Source organism: Monomorium pharaonis, chromosome 9, assembly GCF_013373865.1.
Source record: "Monomorium pharaonis isolate MP-MQ-018 chromosome 9, ASM1337386v2, whole genome shotgun sequence".
Taxonomy (NCBI): domain Eukaryota; kingdom Metazoa; phylum Arthropoda; class Insecta; order Hymenoptera; family Formicidae; genus Monomorium; species Monomorium pharaonis.
This window is the reverse complement of record NC_050475.1, coordinates 6,741,432-6,761,199: the sequence shown is the minus strand read 5'-3', so window position 1 is coordinate 6,761,199 and position 19,768 is coordinate 6,741,432. Positions and strand designations below refer to the sequence as shown.

General features: G+C 26.4%; 5 protein-coding genes across 6 annotated transcripts in view; 4 read left to right on the top strand and 1 right to left on the bottom strand.

The window, feature by feature from the left end:
- Nucleotides 1–19,768, bottom strand: part of LOC105830687 (agrin) — a 569,188-nt gene that overhangs the window by 381,520 nt on the left and 167,900 nt on the right. The window lies entirely within an intron of this gene.
- Nucleotides 569–2,025, top strand: LOC114253738 (gustatory receptor 23a). 2 transcript variants are annotated; one of them, XM_028191544.2, is made up of 4 exons: nucleotides 569–1,134; nucleotides 1,225–1,597; nucleotides 1,748–1,834; nucleotides 1,898–2,025. In XM_028191544.2, the coding sequence occupies exons 1-4, from the start codon at nucleotides 590–592 to the stop codon at nucleotides 2,000–2,002; spliced, it is 1,110 nt and encodes a 369-aa protein (XP_028047345.2). In that variant the 5' UTR covers nucleotides 569–589; the 3' UTR covers nucleotides 2,003–2,025. The 2 variants fall into 2 exon arrangements, with proteins under 2 accessions (XP_028047345.2, XP_028047344.2); XM_028191543.2 differs by having other exon boundaries at nucleotides 569–1,597.
- On the top strand, nucleotides 3,164–7,160 carry LOC105834681. The gene is made up of 2 exons (XM_028191545.2): nucleotides 3,164–5,081; nucleotides 5,341–7,160. Exons 1-2 carry the CDS (start codon nucleotides 4,122–4,124, stop codon nucleotides 5,500–5,502), a joined length of 1,122 nt encoding a protein of 373 aa, XP_028047346.1. The 5' UTR covers nucleotides 3,164–4,121; the 3' UTR covers nucleotides 5,503–7,160.
- LOC105827834 (putative gustatory receptor 28b) lies at nucleotides 7,215–11,429 on the top strand. The gene is made up of 2 exons (XM_028188868.2): nucleotides 7,215–9,736; nucleotides 9,865–11,429. The coding sequence occupies exons 1-2, from the start codon at nucleotides 8,708–8,710 to the stop codon at nucleotides 9,961–9,963; spliced, it is 1,128 nt and encodes a 375-aa protein (XP_028044669.2). The 5' UTR covers nucleotides 7,215–8,707; the 3' UTR covers nucleotides 9,964–11,429.
- On the top strand, nucleotides 14,956–19,211 carry LOC105834688. Its single transcript, XM_036292161.1, has 6 exons — nucleotides 14,956–15,071; nucleotides 15,171–16,183; nucleotides 16,310–16,396; nucleotides 17,452–18,552; nucleotides 18,689–18,775; nucleotides 18,862–19,211. The coding sequence occupies exons 2-6, from the start codon at nucleotides 15,191–15,193 to the stop codon at nucleotides 18,946–18,948; spliced, it is 2,355 nt and encodes a 784-aa protein (XP_036148054.1). The 5' UTR covers nucleotides 14,956–15,071; nucleotides 15,171–15,190; the 3' UTR covers nucleotides 18,949–19,211.

The window sequence follows — 19,768 nt, the reverse complement described above, 5'->3', positions numbered from 1 at the left end:
TAGTTTTAAAAATTATAACAATAAATATCAAAATAGTCACAGATGTCAAAATTATAATAAAAACAGCAAATATGTGACTTTTTATTTTATGCAATCGATACTTCCTAATGCTTCCTTATACATATCTTCCATTACTTTCAACTTAATGTACTAAATAATAAACCGTATGTCAACAATTACTTCATTACTCTAAATGTCATTTTATCCTAGAAAATAATAAACGATAATTAAAAGATATAATTTAAATTACTTTGCAGTTCTCACAAAAGGCCTCTCAGTCATATCTTGCTATTCATCGCAGCAACTATCTGCTATTTTAAAATAAACTGCTAGCAGCTTTAAATTTAATTCGTAGTACATATACAGATTACGATAAGTGTATGTGAAGTATTCATATATTTATAAAAAATTCAAAGTAAAAACTACACATTTAAAAAGAAAATGTTTGCAATAAATCGTAAAGCCAAAGTGCATCAATAATGATAAAATACATAATAAATTTAAAAGGCAAGTTATCTATATAATATCTACATTTTTTTGTTCTCTCACTATTTTCATTAATTATATTTGTCGCAGAAATTCAAAGGTCATGTTCAGAACTAGAAAAGGGAGAAGATGGCGGCTATTCAACGCAACAGATTTTCAATCCTTAATGTATCCTAACTTTATCTTAAGCAAGATTCTTGGAATATTTCCGTATAAGATTAAGATTTCAATTTTCGAGGCTTCTAAACCGCATTATATTCTATGGACTATCGTTTTTTGCGCGGTCTGTGTCCATCAGCTAACATTATTATATAAACTCAATTTTTCTGGAAGAATCAAAATTGACGTACCCAAGACTATTACGTTGAATTTCTCTTTTATATACGGATTGTTCATAACAGTGGCCACATATATTTCGAGTGGATCAAGAATGCGCCTACTCCAAACCATATCAGATATTTCTTCAAAACTGCCCCAGCAGTATTATCAAAAAATATCTAAATTAATACATGCTAAGGACATCTTCGGTTTCTTCTTTGTACTTTGCATGGGAATAACGTATATGAAAAATTCTGATATGATTTTCGGTATTCCACTCGAGATGTTGAGAGGATACACAACTTTTCTTGCGTTTCAAATGGATATGCTGTATGTAAATTGCGTTTGTGTTTTAAAAGCCTGTTTCAAAGAAATCAATAACAATCTGAAGAATTTACTTGTAATGAATAATATCCCCAGCCTCTATCATCAGCAGAGATATCCATTCTTGCTAAAGAAACTCAAGAGTTTGAAGAAACAATATCTAGTAATTAGCGATACAGTGCAGATGCTAAATGTAATTTTCAGTCCGCAACTTCTCGCTATCATAATCTTATCCTTAAAGAAGATCATCTTCCACGTGTATTTCTATGTAGTACAATGGCAAGGCAGACTAACGTTCAATCTGGATAATATTTATAATACATATTTCATAATGATAATACTGTATAACTTTATCAGAATAACATTGATAGTGTGGGTTTGTGAAACTGGAAAAAATCAAGCAATAAAAATACGCACTACCATTCATGATGTGCTTAACAGCACTAACGATGTGCAAATCAAAAATGAGGTAATGAAGAAAAATATAACTGTTTTGTTCCAAATGTCCCATACATGCTGTGTGACTTTTACATGTTAAATCTAATCAATTTATACTTAAGTTTTTCATCTTTGCGTATTTATTATTTTTTAATAATAAAAATATTTTTTGTTGTTATAGTTGCATCTATTTTCCTTACAAATATTTCATTGTAAAAATATATTCTCTGCAAAAGGTTTCGCTGTAGATGCGACACTGATTACTACGGTAAGCAATCAAAAATGTGCCTCAAATAATGTATTATTTACATATTTCATTTTTTGATTTTAGATGGCGAGTATCGTTATCACATATCTATTAATTTTAATACAATTTTTAATTATATCACACTCTTGTGACGAAAAAAATACAATTCATTATACACAATTTAATTAAAAAAGGAGATACATACAATTTTATTTTGTTAAATGTGTCATATTAGACATAATAAATAAATAAAAATGTGTTTAAATTAAATATACACAATCTATCTATTCAATTCTTTATATGTTAAAATTAAAATATAAGTAAAATAGCAAATATTAAAATAACAAAATTTCTTAATTTATATATTTCTGATGTACAAAGATGTATACAATTAATATTTCAATAAATGTGGTTTGTTACGTATATATCATTCTGTAACTATGTGACAATAATTTAATAACATAATTATGAATATAAATTCAATTAAATTATTATCTTATCAATATCATATTGAAACAAAAGTTAATAATAAAATCAGTCTTTGATCGCTAAAGTCTCGACAATCTAAGTTGCAAAAAGTTTGTAACTAAGTTACATATGTAGCTTTTAAATAGTTTATTAGTATAATAAATAATAGTACTGTTTTTTTGCATCATAACTACGTTTATGACAGTCTTAGACATTTCCTTTTTATTGCCAATTTTTCTCAAAACAAGTGCAATGTACACACACACACACACACACGCACGCACACACGCACGTACGCACGCACGCACGCACGCACAATAAAATATGACAATACTTCAGTATAAAATATTTTATGAGCAAGTAGAACTTAATTTATTAGAAATTTATATATTTTAGTTTGTCATTGTTAGTAGTTCAAATAATTTATTACAAATATACATATATAAATTGATTATATTTTCACAAAAAAACCACATACACACAATATCGTTACTTCATTATTATAATGAACAAGTTTATGCTTTCCGTCACATTTTTTTATTTCTATTGTCTCTAAAGTACATTTAGTTTATTGTCTCTACAAAAACAAGCGTTTTGGGATAATATCATGTTGAAATAATGTATCATACTAATTTCTTAAAGTACAAAAAAATTCAATTTAATTATAATTTAGATAATTTGATAATTAGTTCTAATCGAAATAATAGCATTGTTTTTGCATGACAATTCGATTTATTAATATTAGTTTATTAGGTACTTCTTTTATTGCAATATAGTGCATTTAAAAAGATGCAGATAATTTAATATTTTAGAGTGCAATATACTTATATGTACAAGTAATCTAATTTATTTAAATTTTATACAATTTGTAATTATTACAATTACAAATTAAGATTTTAAAAAATATAGCTTGTACAGTAATATATTTTTAATCAAAGATTTATAAAGTTTCACACTAAAAATTATAATAATAAATATTAAAAATCAAGATAAATACACGTCGATATTATGATCAAAAGAATGTTTTAATTTTTATTTTATGCAATCACTTTATATACATATATATTATTTTTAATTTAAATGTGCTGAATGATGGGCCATGTATCAGCAATGACTTTATTATTTTATATATTCTTATGTCCAACAAGATAACAAATAAAAGATGTCATTATTGTATTGCTAACAAATGGCCTCTTAATCATGACTTGCTATTCGATGCAATAACTATTATTTTCTAAATTAGTTCGCCAGAAGTATGCAGACAGACTACGACCAGTGCAAGTCGATTTACATACTTATAGTGATTCGAAATTAAAGACTACATATTTGGAAAAGGAAGATTTGTAATAAAATTTGTATTAACATCAAAGTGCATCGATAATAATGAAGTACTGAATAAATTTTTTGCAACAGATGTAATTAAGTAGTGTAGCAAAAACCCATTATAATTGGCAAAATTGTTAAAAATTTTTTTTGTTAATCTTGAATTTTGAGTTTTATAATCAGCCGATTCGATTCATATTTTGCCTTCATAAAACTAAGTCTTTGGATACCTAATAGCAAAAATAAAGTTTAAAAAAGTTAAGTCGTTTAAAGAAATTTTGTAGATAAATGAATAGACAAATGGACGGCCAGCTCAATACTATAAAATTGTAAAATAGCTACGCTGCACTACTTAATAAATATAACTAAGTAGTAACTAAATATATTAAATTGCTATTTTCTTATTTCAATATATTAATTACATTTAATTTGTCGCAGAAATTTAAAAGTTAACTCAAAAACCAAAGAAAGAGTGAAAAAATGGAGGTTGTTTCATGCTACAGATTTTGAATCCTTGATGTATCCTAATTTTATCACAAGCAAGATTATTGGAATATTTCCATACAAGATTAAGACTTTGTCTTTCGAAACTTCTAAACCGCTTTTTATATTGTGGACTATTATTTTGTTCGTGTTCTGTGTTTATGGGCTGACGTTATTGTATGAATACAATCTTCCTGAATTTAAGCTGGAGGAAACCAAGATTATTTCGTATACTTTCAGTTTAATATATGGAATATTCGTAATAGTCATCTCGTATATCTTGAATGGTCCACGAATGTATTTACTCCAGACTATATTAAATATTTCTTCGAAATTATCTCAACAGTCATATCGGAAACTATCTAAATTAATACATGCAAAGGACATCTTTGGTTTTTCCTTTGTATTAGGGATAGGGTTAATATATACCATACATCAAAATATTTATCATAATATTTACAAAATTCCATATGAACCGTTCAGAACGTATATCACTATATTAGCGTTTCAGATGGATATGCTATATATAAATTGTGTTTGCGTGTTAAAAGCTTGTTTTAAAGAAATCAATGACAATCTGGAAAATCTGCGAGATCTCATGATGAATAATATCCCCAAATGGATCTGTCACAAGCAGAGATATCCATTATTGCTGATAAAACTCAAGGCTCTAAAGAAAGAACATCTAATGATCAGTAACGCAATACAGATGTTAAATGTAATTTTCAGTCCGCAACTTCTCGGTACCGTAATGTCATACTTCATGTTTATCATATTCGATGTATATTTCCAATTAATACAATGGCAAGATGGAATATCCTTCAATTTAAATAAAATTTATAATGGGTATTTTATATCATTTATGTTGTATTACTTCACAAATATGATATTGATAGTGTGGACTTGTGAAACTTGCAAAAATCAAACAACAAAAATCTGTACTACCGTTCATGATATGCTTAATAACGCCAACAATATGCAAATCAACAATGAGGTAATAAATAAAAATGTAATTAAAAAAAATTTTTATGAAAATTTTTTTATAAAATTACGCCCATTATGCGACTTTATATGTACACACATACAAACGCGCGCGCACATATACATACATATATAATTTAATCAATTTAAGTTTATTAGTATTTATTATTTTTTAATAATAATAATTTCAAAAATTTAATATTCTCTTATTACTTTTCAATAATATACTAAATATTTGTCTACATATAATAATAATAAATTTTTCATTATAGCTGCATCTATTTTCCTTGCAAATATTTCATTGCAGAAGTATATTCTCCGTAAAAGGTCTCACTGTGGATGCAACATTGCTCACTGTGGTGAGTGATCAAATATGTATCTTAATTAATAACGTTTATATTATTTACATAAACTGCTTTTTAGATGGCAAATAGCATTATCACATATCTATTAATTTTAATACAATTCTTGATTGTATCGCATTCTTGTGATGAAAAAGAAGTACAAAAGACGAGTACAAATTATACACAAGCGATTTAATTATAGAAGACATATAACCAAAGAAATGCGTTTAGAAATATTGCTATAATTGTATGTAAATCAATTTTTTAATTTTCTATTAACTCTTATAAGTTTAATACTACTTTTTTGGCATTGTAAATAGAATCGTTCAACTTTTCTATTTTTATGGAAACATACAAATACACATATATTACGCACATACAAAGGTAAAAAATCTTATAGCACATATATGTTAATAATCACAATGGTATGTAAATAAAAATGTAAAATTTTATTTTATTAAACATATCATATTAAACATAATAAATAAATAATTAATTAATGTGTATAAATAAAATGTATTATACAATCTTAGTTGTTTGATTGTTCTTACATCGCAGGCAAAATGTAAAATTACAAATTTTAATAAAGTAATAAAATTTTTTAATTTATATACTTTTGATAACAAATATGTATATAATTAATATTTTACATGTTATTTATGACAGTACGTCGTTTTGTAACTGCATAATAATAATTTAAGCATATACAATTATAAATGTAAATTTAATTAAATTTTTATTTTATTCATATCATATCAAAGTAAAAATTTGTTAATGAATTTTGTTATTGGTAGCTAAAGTACAATCTAATGACGTTTTCAATTAAAGCTGGATTAACCCGTCTCAGGTTCTTTTTCTCTAAAACTGGCCAATCAGTTATTCCATTCTTCATACGAATGGCTGTAATTGGTCTTATGACGTCATTAATCGCTCCCGGAGCGATTAACCTAACCCGGTCAAAAACGCTATAAGTTGCAAGAATAATTTGTAAATAATGATATATGGTAAGTTTTAAACACTTTTATCAATATTTTAATTAGTAACTCTCGGACTTCTATTACTTAATTCTAATGTAAATAATAAATAGTAGCGTTGTGTTTGCATCATAACTTAGTTTATGTGACACTTTCCTGAATATTTTTCCTATTTTAATTTTTTTTAGACATGTATCACATAATGGCAATACTTTTGTATAAGATATTACATATAAGTTAAATTTAATTTATTATTTTATGTATTACAATGTATCACCGCTAAGTAGTTAAAATAGTTTGTTTATAAATAAAAATAACGTGTTAATTATTCACGTTTTATTTATAATTTGATAAATTGATATTTTTTAATAATATCATTAACTCATTATTATAATGAATAGACTTTTTGTCATATTTTTATTTTTATTGTGTGTAAAATACATTTAGTTTAATATCGCTAAAAGAATGAGTATCTTGAGATAATTTTTTGTTCAAATGAATAAATTATTTAGATTCAAGGAGAAATTTCAATTCAGTTCTAATTTAGATAATTAGTTAGATTAATTCTAATTGAAATAGTAACATAATTCATTTTATTAATTTATATATACTCCAATTCTGATATTAGTACCTTTACATGGAAATTACATCTTTACAAAAAATACAGTGTAATTTAGCAATATTTTAGACTGCAATATATTTATGTAAAAATAAAGTCTAAATTACTTCAAATTTTATATAATTTATAATTAGAAATTAAAAAATAGGAAAATATAAATAATAATATATTTTTGACCAATTATATATAAGTTTTATATTAAAACTTACAATAATAAATATTAAAAAACAAAATTGTTATATGTCAATACTGATAAAAAGAGTGGATACTTTAATTTTTATAATGCAATTATTTTCTGGTTTGTAAAAATATTATTTTTAGTTTAAATGTGCTGAATAAGTGTTGAATGAGCCGTATGTCAACACAATTACTTCAATACTTTACATATTCTGATATTCTATAGAAAAATAACAAATGAAAGATATCATTATTTCGTTATTGGAATAAAAAGGGGTTCTTCATCATGCCTTGTTTGACGCAACAATTATCTATTGTTTTTTTCAATTCGTCAGAAGTATATAAACGACTAGTGTATATCGAGTTACATACTTGTAGTAGAAGGTTCGAAATCAAGAAATTACATTTATTAAAAGGAATACTTTTAATAAAACTTATATTAATATCAAAGTGCATCTATAATGATGAAGTACTTAATAAACTCTTTGCAAAGAATGCAAGTAAGTAGTGCAGCGAATAATCGTAAGTGGGAAAACTTCGTAAAAAAAATAGTTAAGCTTGAATTTTGATTTTAAGAGTCAATTGAATTTACTTATGTTTTGCCTCAGTGGAACTAAGATTTTTAAATATTTACTAAGAAAAACAAAGTTTGAAAAAATTAAGTCTTTTCTAAGAAATATTATTTAAGAAATCTTGCAGACGGACGAAAAGCCAAACAGATCGACAATATAAAATAATAAAGTAGTTTGCTATGCTGCACTACTTAATATATTTAAATATTAACTTTATTAAATATATCATACACTTTCTACTGCACTTACATTAAGATTATAATTTAATAAAAAACAAATATTATACACATAATAAGATAATAGAATTTCTTAATTTATAGATACATATTTCCGTTACAAAAATGTAATTAATATTCAAAAGCCGTTTATGATAACATAGGTATTATATACTGTTCTGTAACTATGTAATTTTTTATTATAATAATTGTTTGTATTGTTCGTATCAAACAATTATAAACAACAATTTAAATAACAAAAAATATTTTTTAACTACTAAAATAGATGTAAATTCTAATAAATATTTTACGCTATTTTTATATCACTAGCAATTCTAATGTACCGAATATTGGCTCGTACGCTAACAATTACTTTATTAGTTTATATACGCGTACGCCTCAACCATAATACATGCTGATTGAAGAAAGCCATTTCACTTCATAGATAACAAATTATTTCTGAGTCGTGTTTCGCAACTCAATGCAACAACTGTTTCGCAATGCCCTTAAAAATTTGCCAGTTGTAAATATATCACAGTGCATGTCAATTTACATATTTGTGATGAGAAGACGAAATTAAAGAGATTATTACAAAAAAACGATAATTTGTTTACGATAACATGTGTATTAATGTTAAGTGCATCAATAATGATAAAATGATTAACAAACATTAGAACTATACATATACATCCATTAATAACAAGTAAAGTTGTTGTTTTCCAATAAAATTCTATTATCATGTTTACTTATTGTAGAAACTGCAAGCAGTCAAGTGATAAAAAACGGCTATTCCACGCCACGGACTTTCAATCACTGATGTATGTCAACTTTACTATCTGCGAAATTCTCGGAGTATTTCCATACAAGATCAAGGGTTCAACTTTCGATACTTCAAAATTACAATACGTTCTATTCACTATCGTTACCTGTGCTGCCTGTTTTTATGAACTGATGATGTTCTATATACTCAACCTCTCCGGAAGAGTCAAGCTTGAAGTGCCTAGAATTATTTCATACAACTTTCACTTTGTACTTGGAGCATTTGCAATGATTGTTTTGTATGTTTCAAGCGGTCCAAGAATGCGTTTACTCCAGAATATGCAAGAAATTTCTTCAAAATTACCCCCAAAGTCATATCAAAAGCTTTCTAAATTAATCCATGCAAAAGACATCGTCACAATGTTTTTTTTGTTGTGGCCACTAATGGTGGTGATAGTTTACAAAAGAGAGATGGTCATTGATACTTCACTCGAGCCGCTAAGATTATATATCGCCATAATAGTATTTCAAATGGATATGCTGTATATAAATTGTGTTTGTGTCTTAAAGGCCTGTTTCAAAGATATCAAAAATAATCTGGAAGATCTGCAAAAGTTCATGGTGAACGATATCTCTAGTGTCTATCATGAACAAAGAAATCCACTGACAGAACTCAAGGCTCTGAAGAAACAACATTTGATGGTCAGCAATGTAGTACAAATGCTGAACATAAACTTTAGCTTGCAGCTTCTCGCTACCATGTGCATAACCTTCAAACAGATCACTTTCTTCTTATATTTCCATGTAGTGCAATGGCAAAATGGAATATCCTTTACTTTTGACACGCAGGTTAATAGTGATTATTTTGTATCGCAGGTAATGTTTTATATTACAAGAATGTCACTAATAGTATGGGCCTGTGAAACTGGCAAAAATCAAGCCACAGAAATCAGTACCACTGTTCATGATGTGCTTAACATCACTAACAATGAGCAAACAAAATATGAGGTAAGTAAAAAAATGTCAATCCGTAAATCTTTAAAAACATTTAGCTGCAATCTTTATATTAAATTTAGTAAATTTATAAATTAATATTTTTACAAAAAAATAATTTTTCCTTTTATCTGTCGTTGTAGTTGCAACTATTTTCTCTGCAAATACTTCACTGCAATAATATCTTTTCTACGAAAAGCCTTATTGTGGACGCAACACTTCTTACTGCGGTAAGTAAATAATAATTCATTTTATTTAATTAAACATACTGTATAATTTATAACTTTAATTTTAGATGATAAATACTATCATTACGTATCTATTAATCTTAATACAATTCTTGGGTATTTCGCATTCTTGCGATGAAAAGACTGCAATCAATGTTACAAAAGAAATTTAATTAAAAAATAATATGTAATTAAACAAATAAATATACGTGTGTAAATATTGAAAACTTTAGTTAACATATTAAACAGTTTCTAATTAAAATTCATTTATTTGATTTTTCTACTTCTGCAGAGATATACATCTAAACATACATGACAAATTTATCACAAATACAACTTTACGTTAAATAATTAAATGCATCGTTAAAAATTTGATAAATAAATTGGTAAAAAGTATCACTTTTCAAATTAATTTCCTTCAACTATGCAACGATTAAAAAAAATTTCCCATTTTTTAAACACTATATTTGACGTCCGCCATTTTGTAAAACGTTTGTTGTAACTCAATTTTAGTTCTATTGGTTTTAAGAGAAAGGTTTAAGCTTTAATTTCAGCTTTGGTTAATCTCAATCCAATAACTTTTTGCGGAGTTATTGCTGTTGAAAGATATTAAAAAATTTGAAAAAAATTAAGTGGCTTGTTTTTTATGCCGGTGTATATACAAAAGTATATGAAAACCTTGTATCACATATACATTAGCAATCAACGAAATTTTAAGATTTTATTTTATTATATTATTAAGTATCATGTAATAAATAAATAAGAAATGTGTTTAAATTAAATATATCATACAATCTGTCTTTCTATTGTACTTACGTTAAAAGTATAACATAATAAAATAATAAATATATAATAATAAAATTTCTTAATTTATATATTTCCGTTGTATGTGTAATTGTATTTCAAATGTCGTTTATAATAACATGTACATACGTAACTGTATGATAATAATTTAATAATACAATAAATATAAATTCAGTTAAACTTTTATTTCATCAATACTATTATTACATTATCTCGAAGTAAAAATTTAATAATAAATTCAGATTTTAGTAGTGTTTGATTGTTAAAGTACCTTGACAAATATTTAAATTTAAATTATAAAAATAAATTGCAACTTGTGTTAATAAACACATTAGTGTTAATTTAATAACTCTACGACTTTTATTGTTACTTAATTATAAGGTAACTATGTCATAATATAATTTATATAACTTTTTCAGTCATATCTTTCTTATTGCGACATTAAATTATTTTTTATCACATTAGATTAACTTAACTAGACACTTAACAAATAAATTTTAAATATACTTAAATTAAGTATAGTATCCATTGTACCTATTTAATTGTCTTCACTTCAAGGTTACAATGCAATAAAATAGTAAATATGTAGTAAGATAATAATAATTTTTTAATTTAGAGATAAATATTTTTGTTACAAAAATAAAATTAGTATGAATTTAATAATTGTTTATATTATTTGTATTAGATTACAAACAAAAATAAAAAAAAATTTAAAGCTATTAATATATAAAAATTCTAATAGATGCTTTTCATGCTTTCTATTTTTATATTACTGGCAGTTCTAATATAGCAAATGATGACTCCTACACTGACAATTACTTTATTAGTCTATATGCGCCATAACGATAATACGTGCTGATCGAAGAAAGCCATTTCACTTCATAGATAACAAATTATTTCTGAGTCGCGTTCCGCAACTCAATGCAACAACTATGTTTTGCAATGCCCGTAAAAATTTACCAGTTGTAAATATATCGCAGTGCATGTCAATTTACATATTTGTGATGAGAAGACGAAATTAAAGAGATTATTACAAAAAAAACGATAATTTGTTTACGATAACATGTGTATTAATGTTAAGTGCATCAATAATGATAAAATGATTAATAAACATTAGAACTATACATATACATGTATTAATAACAAGTAAAGTTGTTGTTTTCCAATAAAATTCTGTTATCATGTTTACTTATTGTAGAAACTCCAAGCAGTCAAGTAATAAAAAAAAAAGGCTATTCCACGCCACGGACTTTCAATCATTGATGTACGTCAACTTTACTATCTGCAAAATTCTCGGAGTATTTCCATACAAGATCAAGGGTTCAACTTTCGAGACTTCAAAATTACGATACGTTCTATTCACTGTCGTTACCTGTGCTGCCTGTTTTTATGAACTGATGATGTTCTATATACTCAACTTCTCCGGAAGAGTCAAGCTTGAAGTGCCTAGAATTATTTCATACAACTTTCACTTTGTACTTGGAGCATTTGCAATGATTGTTTTGTATGTTTCAAGCGGTCCAAGAATGCGTTTGCTCCAGAATATACAAGAAATTTCTTCAAGATTGCCCCCAAAGTCATATCAAAAGCTCTCTAAATTAATCCATGCAAAAGACATCGTCACAATCTTTTTTTTGTTGTGGCTAATAATAATGGTAGTTTACAAAAGTGAGATGGTCATTGATACTTCACTCGAGCCGCTAAGATTCTATATCGCCACAATAGTATTTCAAATGGATATGCTTTATATAAATTGTGTTTGTGTCTTAAAGGCCTGTTTCAAAGATATCAAAAATAAACTGGAGGATCTGCAAAAGTTCATGGTGAACGATATCTCTAGACGTGTCTATCATGAACAAAGAAATTCACTGTCAGAACTCAGGGCTCTGAAGAAACAACATCTGATGGTCAACAATGTAGTACAAATGCTAAACATAAACTTTAGTTTGCAGCTTCTCGTTACCATATGCATAACCTTTAAACAGATCACTTTCTTCTTGTATTTCCATGTAGTGCAATGGCAAAATGGAATATCCATTACTTTTGACACGCAGATTAATAGTGATTATTTTGTATCGCAATTAACATTTTATGTTACAAGAATATCACTAATAGTATGGGCTTGTGAAACTGGCAAAAATCAAGCCACAGAAATCAGTACCACTGTTCATGATGTGCTTAACATCACTAAGAATGAGCAAACAAAATATGAGGTAAGTAAAAAAATGTCAATCTGTAAATCTTTAAAAACATTTAGCTGCAATCTTTATATTAAATTTTGTAAATTTATAAATATTTTTACAAAAAAATAATTTTTTTCTTTTTTGTCGTTGTAGTTGCAACTATTTTCTCTGCAAATACTGCACTGCAATAATATCTTTTCCACGAAAAGCCTTATTGTGGACGCGACACTTCTTACTGCGGTAAGTAAATGATAATTCATTTTACTTAATTAAACATACTGTATAATTTATAACTTTAATTTTAGATGATACATACTATAATTACGTACCTATTAATCTTAATACAATTCTTGGGTATTTCGCATTCTTGCGATGAAAAGATTGCAATCAATGTTACAAAAGAAATTTAATTAAAAAATAGTATGTAATTAAACAAAAAAATATACGTTTGTAAATATTGAAAACTTTAGTTAACATATTAAACAATTTCTAATTAAAATTCACTTATTTGATTTTTCTACTTCTGCAGAGATATACATCTGAATATACATGACAAATTTAGATAAAAACACATTACGTACATTTTAATAATTAATATCACAAATACAACTTTACATTAAATGATTAAATGCATCAATAAATAAATTGATAAAAAGTATCACTTTTTAAATTAATTCCCTTCAGCTATGCAACGATTAAAAAAAAACTTCCCATTTTTCAAACACTATATTTGACGTCCGCCATTTTGTAAAACGTTTGTTATAACTCAATTTTAGTTTTATTGATTTTTAAGAGAAAAGTTTAAGCTTTAATTTCAGTTTTTGTTAATCTTAATCCAATAACTTTTTGCGGTGTTATTACTGTTGAAAGATATTCGAGAATTTGAGAAAAATTAAGTGGCTCGTTTTTTTTGCCGATGTATATACAAAAGTATATGAAAACCCTGTATCAAATATCTATTAGCAATCAATGAAATTTAAAGATTTTATTATCTTATTAAGTATCATGTAATAAATACATAGAAATATGTTTAAATCAAATATATCATACAATCTATCTTTCTATTGTACTTACGTTAAAATTATAACATAAGAAAATAATAAATATATAATAATAAAAATTTCTTAATTTATATATTTTCGTTGTATGTGTAATTGTATTTCAAATGTCGTTTATGACAACGTGTACGTATGTAATAATTTAATAAAATGATAATAATTTATTAATACAATAAATATAAATTCAATTAAACTTTTATTTCATCAATACTATTATTTCATTATCTCAAAATAAAGATTTAATAATAAAATCAGATTTTAGTAAGTTTTGATTGTTAAAGTATCTTAACAAATATTTAAATTATAGAAATAAATAGCAACTAGTGTGATCAAACATATTAGTGTTAATAATAACTCTACGACTTTTATTCAATTATAATGTAATTATATTATAATCTAATTTATATAACTTTTTCAGCCATATCTTTCTTATTGCGACATTAAATTATTTTGTATCACATGAGACTTAACAAATAAATTAAAAATGTACTTAAATTAAGTATAGTATCCATTGTATCTATTTAATTGTCTTCACTTTAAGGTTACAATGCAATAAAATAGTAAATATTTAATAAGATAATAAGAATTTTTTAATTTAGAGATATATATTTCTGTTACAAAGTGAAATTAATATAAATTTAATAATTGTTTGTATTGTTTGTATTGAATAATTACAAACAAAAGTTTAAAAAAATTTTGAAGCTACTAATATGTAAAGATTCTAATAGATGCCTTTCATGCTTTTATATTAGTGGCAATTCTAATATACCGAATGATGACTCGTACACAATTACTTTATTAGTCTATATGCGCGTGCGCCATAACGATAATGCGCGTTGATCGAAGAAAGCCATTTCACTTCGTAGATAACAAATTATTTCTGAGTCGTGTTCCGTAACTCAGTGCAACAACTATGTTTTGCAACGTACTTAAAAATTCGCCAGGTGTAAACATATAATGCGCATTGCATGTTAATTTACATATTTGTAATGTAAAGACAAAATTAAAAACATTATTATAAAAAACAGTTTTAATGATAACACGTGAATTAATGTTAAAGTGCATCAATAATGACAAAGTGATTAATGAACATTAGTACCATATATACACATCTATTATTAACAAATAAAGTTGTTATCTTCCAATAAAATTCTGTTATCGTGTTTATCTATTGTAGAAACTCCAAACAATCAAGTGATGAAAAAAAGGCTATTCCACGCCACGGACTTTCAATCACTAATGTATGTCAACTTCACTATCTGCAAAATTCTCGGAGTATTTCCATACAAGATCAAGGGTTCAACTTTCGAAACTTCAAAATCACGATACGTTTTGTTCACTATCGTTATCTGCGCTATCTGCTTTTACGAAATGCTGATGTTCTATATACTCAATTTCTCCGGAGAAGTCAAGCTTGAAGTGCCCAGGATTATCACATATAACTTTCATTTTATACTTGGAGTATTTGTAGTCATTGTTTGGCATGTTTTAAGCGGTCCAAGAATGCGTTTGCTCCAGAATATACAAGAAATTTCTTCAAAATTGTCCCCAGAATCTTATCAAAAGCTCTCTAAACTAATCCATACAAAAGATATCATCACAATTTTCTTTATATTGTGGCTATTGGTGACGGTAATTCACAATAATGACATGGTCATTGATGCTTCACTCGAGCCACTAAGATTCTATATCGCCACAATAGTGTTTCAGATGGACATGCTGCACATGAATTGTGCTTGTGTCTTAAAGGCCTGTTTCGAAGATATCAATAATAATCTAGAGAATCTGCAGAAGTTTATGGTGAACGATATCTCTAGACGCGTCTACCATGAGCAAAGAAATCTACTGATGGAACTCAAAGCTCTGAAGAAACAACATCTGATGGTCAGCAATGTAGTACAAATGCTGAACATAAACTTTAGCTTGCAGGTTCTCGTTACCATATGCGTAGTCTTTAAACAGATCACTTTCTTCTTGTATTTCCATATAGTGCAATGGCAAGACGGGATATCCATTATTTTCGACAAGCAGATTAATGGAGAATTTTTTGTAACGCATTTATCGTTTTATCTTACAAGAATATCGTTAATAGTATGGGCTTGCGAAACTGGCAAAAATCAAGCCACAAGAATTAGTACCACTGTTCATGATGTGCTTAATGTCACTAATAATAAGCAAATAAAACACGAGGTAATTTTTAAAGTTATAATCCGTAGATCTTTAAAAATGCACAATTTAATTTTTATATTAAATCTAGCATATTTTTAAATAAATTTTCAAATGAAAAAAGTAACCTTTCTTTTATCTGTCTTGTAGTTGCAGCTATTTTCCTTGCAAATATTGCATCGCAAAAATACATTTTCTGCAAAAGCTCTTCCCATAGACGCGACACTTCTTACTACGGTAAGTAAATGATAATTTGTTTTACTTAATTAAATATATTGTATAATTATTTTACTTTTAGATGATAAATACTATCACTACGTACCTATTAATCTTAATACAATTCTTGGGTGTTTCGCATTCTTGTGATGGAAAGACTGCAATTAATGTTACAAAAATGAGTTAATTAAAAGAAAGTATCTAATCAAACAAGAAAATGTACGTTTGTAAATATTAAAAACTTTAGTTTTCACATATTAAACAGTTTCTAACTAAAATTCCGTCATCCGTTTTTTCTACTTTGTTAGGATTCTCTTCCCGAAATATTATTTTTTTAAATAAAAAATGACATTTGCATTTAAAATAATTTATATAAATGCAAATGCAAACAACACGATTGTTATTCAAGTTTCATTTATCAATAAAAGTTTAATTAAATTTTTGTTGAAAAAGGTAAGATGATAAATAAGTTTATTACAATAATGAGAGAAGGTGAAAGAAAATATAACATCCGATTTTTTAGTACTTTATATGATTTTACTAACAAAAAATCAACCGCCTTAAAATAATTTCTTATTCATATATTAAGTACATTTTAATTTTATATCAATCGAAGAAATACACTAAGCATTTCTAATTTAAATATTAATTAGCTTAATTTTAATTTAGAAGATAACACAGTTATTGCGTTATAATTCGACTCAACATTATTTCTTTTGTAATTTGCTGAATAATGTATCGTATGTCACAGCGATTATACTTCATTACATTATATGCTATACTCTCAGGAGTAATAAGTAATAAGTCGAAGAGCGTCATTTTTATTTCAGGAATAACAACTCATTCCTGTCTCATTATTTCATACAACAACTACTCCTAATTATAAGCTTAAACTCTTCAAATATAAACCACTAGTAAAGAATACGTATTAATTTATTGAACAAAAGGTAGTCTTAAAGCTCACATTTAAAAAAATTATTTAATTAATCATTTTTATTAATGTCAAACTGTATCGATAATTTAATAAGTAATTATTATACCATTGTTTATATAACAAATATCTATTTGAATTATAGTTTGCACGTGACATTACATTGATCATGTTTAATCCGTCGTGGAACTTTCAAAGACGAGTCAAGAGCAAAATGTGGGAAAGATGGCAACTGTTTCACGCTACGGACTTTCAATCTCTAATGTATCCTTGCTTCACCATTTGCCGTATTCTTGGAATATTCCCGTACAAGATAAGCACTTCAAGTTTCGAGGCATCAAGATCGCGTTACGTAGTACTGGCTATCATCAGCTGCATCACCTGCGTTTATCAACTAGCAAGATTTTATGAAATCAACATATTAGGAGAAAAAAGGGATAGTACAGCCGCAAAAATTCAAGACAACTGTTATACTATGCTTGGAAGTTTCGTGCTAATCGTCTCGTTTATTTTGAGTGGTCCACGAATGCGCTTACTAAAGACCATATTAGAAATTTCTACAAAATTACCTCCGAAATCGTATGATAAACTATCCAAGTTAATACACACCAAAGACATATTTGGTTTTCTCTGGTTAATCGGCCCAACGTTGCTATCATTTCTACATTTCTATCAAGATGTCAATCAAAATCTCAGTGTGTTTTTAACATTAGGAATAATGGATCATTACATTAGCTTACAATTATTTCCAATGGATATGTTATATATGAATTGTGTTTGTATACTAAAAGCTTGCTTTAAAAGAATTGATGACAATCTGATCCATCTACGAGAGATTTATCTCATAGTAAATGATAAGTCGCGATTTCCTAGATTGATCTATCATCAACAAAGAAACATATTGGAAGAACTTAAAACTTTTGAAAAACAATATCTGTTGGTTAGCAACGCAGTGCAAATGTTAAATATAATTTTTACACCACAGCTCCTCGCAACTTTTATTATAGTTTTCATCGAGATTACTTTCGAAATATATCTGCATACGGTGCAATGGCAAAACGGACTGTCCATTAATCTGATGGAGCAGATTCATAAACCATTCTTTGTGTCTTACATTATGTATCATAGTATAAAAATAATGTTAATAGTATGGGCTTGCGAAACCGGTAAAAATCAAGCTATAAAGATTACCACCACCGTTCATGATTTTCTTAATAGCGCTAATGACAAGTATCTAAAAAATGAGGTAATATTATAATAAAAAAATTTAATTCCCATATTATTAAAATAATTTCTTATGTATAAAATGTAACAGATTTACAGTTACAGTTCTAAAATCGATTTGTAATTTATTTTAACATATTATCTACTTTACGTTGTAGTTGCAGACGTTTTCTTTACAAATACTGCATCGCGATAACACATTTTCTGCGAAAGGTCTTACTGTGGATGCGACTCTCCTCACTGCGGTAAGCAATCAATTATTTAATATTAATATAAATTGAGATTTAAATATCTTAATATTAAACTATATTTATTTTTTACTTTTATTTAGATGGTGGGTACAATTACCACGTACCTCTTAATTTTAATTCAATTCTTAATAACGGCCCATACTTGCGACGCAAAAACTGGAACTTAACATTAAACAATCTAATTTGAAAAGATGATGTAAAATTTGAAAAGATGTAAGTATAAATTAAAGGAATATAATAATAAATTTTTGTATATAAGCATATATGTATATATAAAAAATAAGATAAATGAAGATTAACATGTTTGAAACCAAAGAACTACAAAAAGGATTATGTAAGTTAGCACGAAACTTAGTATGCAATAATTATAATCACTCTGCTATTATCACATTTTTAAAAGTTAAATAATTAATATAGCGATACAATCCGACAAAAAATAAAATTAATAAAAATGTGACTCATTGAAAAAAAAAACATTAATTTAATATGTATATAACAGTCAAAATAGGAAAAAATAATAATAAATTTAAACAAAAATACGAAAACTAAAAATGTAAATTGTCAAATCATATTTTTATCATCCAATCTTTTAATACCATATTTGTTCTTATTGTCAATGAAGAACAAAAGAGTCAACCACTTCATAATAAAATTCTCATTAATACATCACACTTGTTAATTTTATATCAATCAAAAAAATATCAAGTAATTCTAAATATTAGATTAATTCTAATTTAGAAAATAACGTTGTTCTTGCATTACAGCTCAATTCACATTATTTTTTCTATCATTTATTGTTTAATAATATTAAAAACTTTATTTTTCATAAATATAATTCATAAACAAATTTTATATTTTAACGAATAAATAAATATAATAAAGAAAAAATAATTGAAGAAATAACAGTCACTTGTAAAAGTTTACTTTGTAAAAAATAATTATCGGCGGCTTACTTAAGTAAAAAATATATTATTACATATTATCATT

Excerpts from the sequence above, each read along its gene's own strand:
- LOC114253738 (XM_028191543.2), top strand. The coding sequence starts at position 590 with ATGTTCAGAACTAGAAAAGGGAGAAGATGGCGGCTATTCAACGCAACA. Across the intron at positions 1,598-1,747 it reads ATGTGCAAATCAAAAATGAG|TTGCATCTATTTTCCTTACA; the intron begins GTAATGAAGAAA and ends TTGTTGTTATAG. Across the intron at positions 1,835-1,897 it reads ATGCGACACTGATTACTACG|ATGGCGAGTATCGTTATCAC; the intron begins GTAAGCAATCAA and ends TTTTGATTTTAG.
- LOC105834681 (XM_028191545.2), top strand. The coding sequence starts at position 4,122 with ATGTATCCTAATTTTATCACAAGCAAGATTATTGGAATATTTCCATAC. Across the intron at positions 5,082-5,340 it reads ATATGCAAATCAACAATGAG|CTGCATCTATTTTCCTTGCA; the intron begins GTAATAAATAAA and ends TTTTCATTATAG.
- LOC105827834 (XM_028188868.2), top strand. The coding sequence starts at position 8,708 with ATGTTTACTTATTGTAGAAACTGCAAGCAGTCAAGTGATAAAAAACGG. Across the intron at positions 9,737-9,864 it reads ATGAGCAAACAAAATATGAG|TTGCAACTATTTTCTCTGCA; the intron begins GTAAGTAAAAAA and ends CTGTCGTTGTAG.
- LOC105834688 (XM_036292161.1), top strand. The coding sequence starts at position 15,191 with ATGAAAAAAAGGCTATTCCACGCCACGGACTTTCAATCACTAATGTAT. Across the intron at positions 16,397-17,451 it reads ACGCGACACTTCTTACTACG|TTTGCACGTGACATTACATT; the intron begins GTAAGTAAATGA and ends TTTGAATTATAG. Across the intron at positions 18,553-18,688 it reads ACAAGTATCTAAAAAATGAG|TTGCAGACGTTTTCTTTACA; the intron begins GTAATATTATAA and ends TTTACGTTGTAG.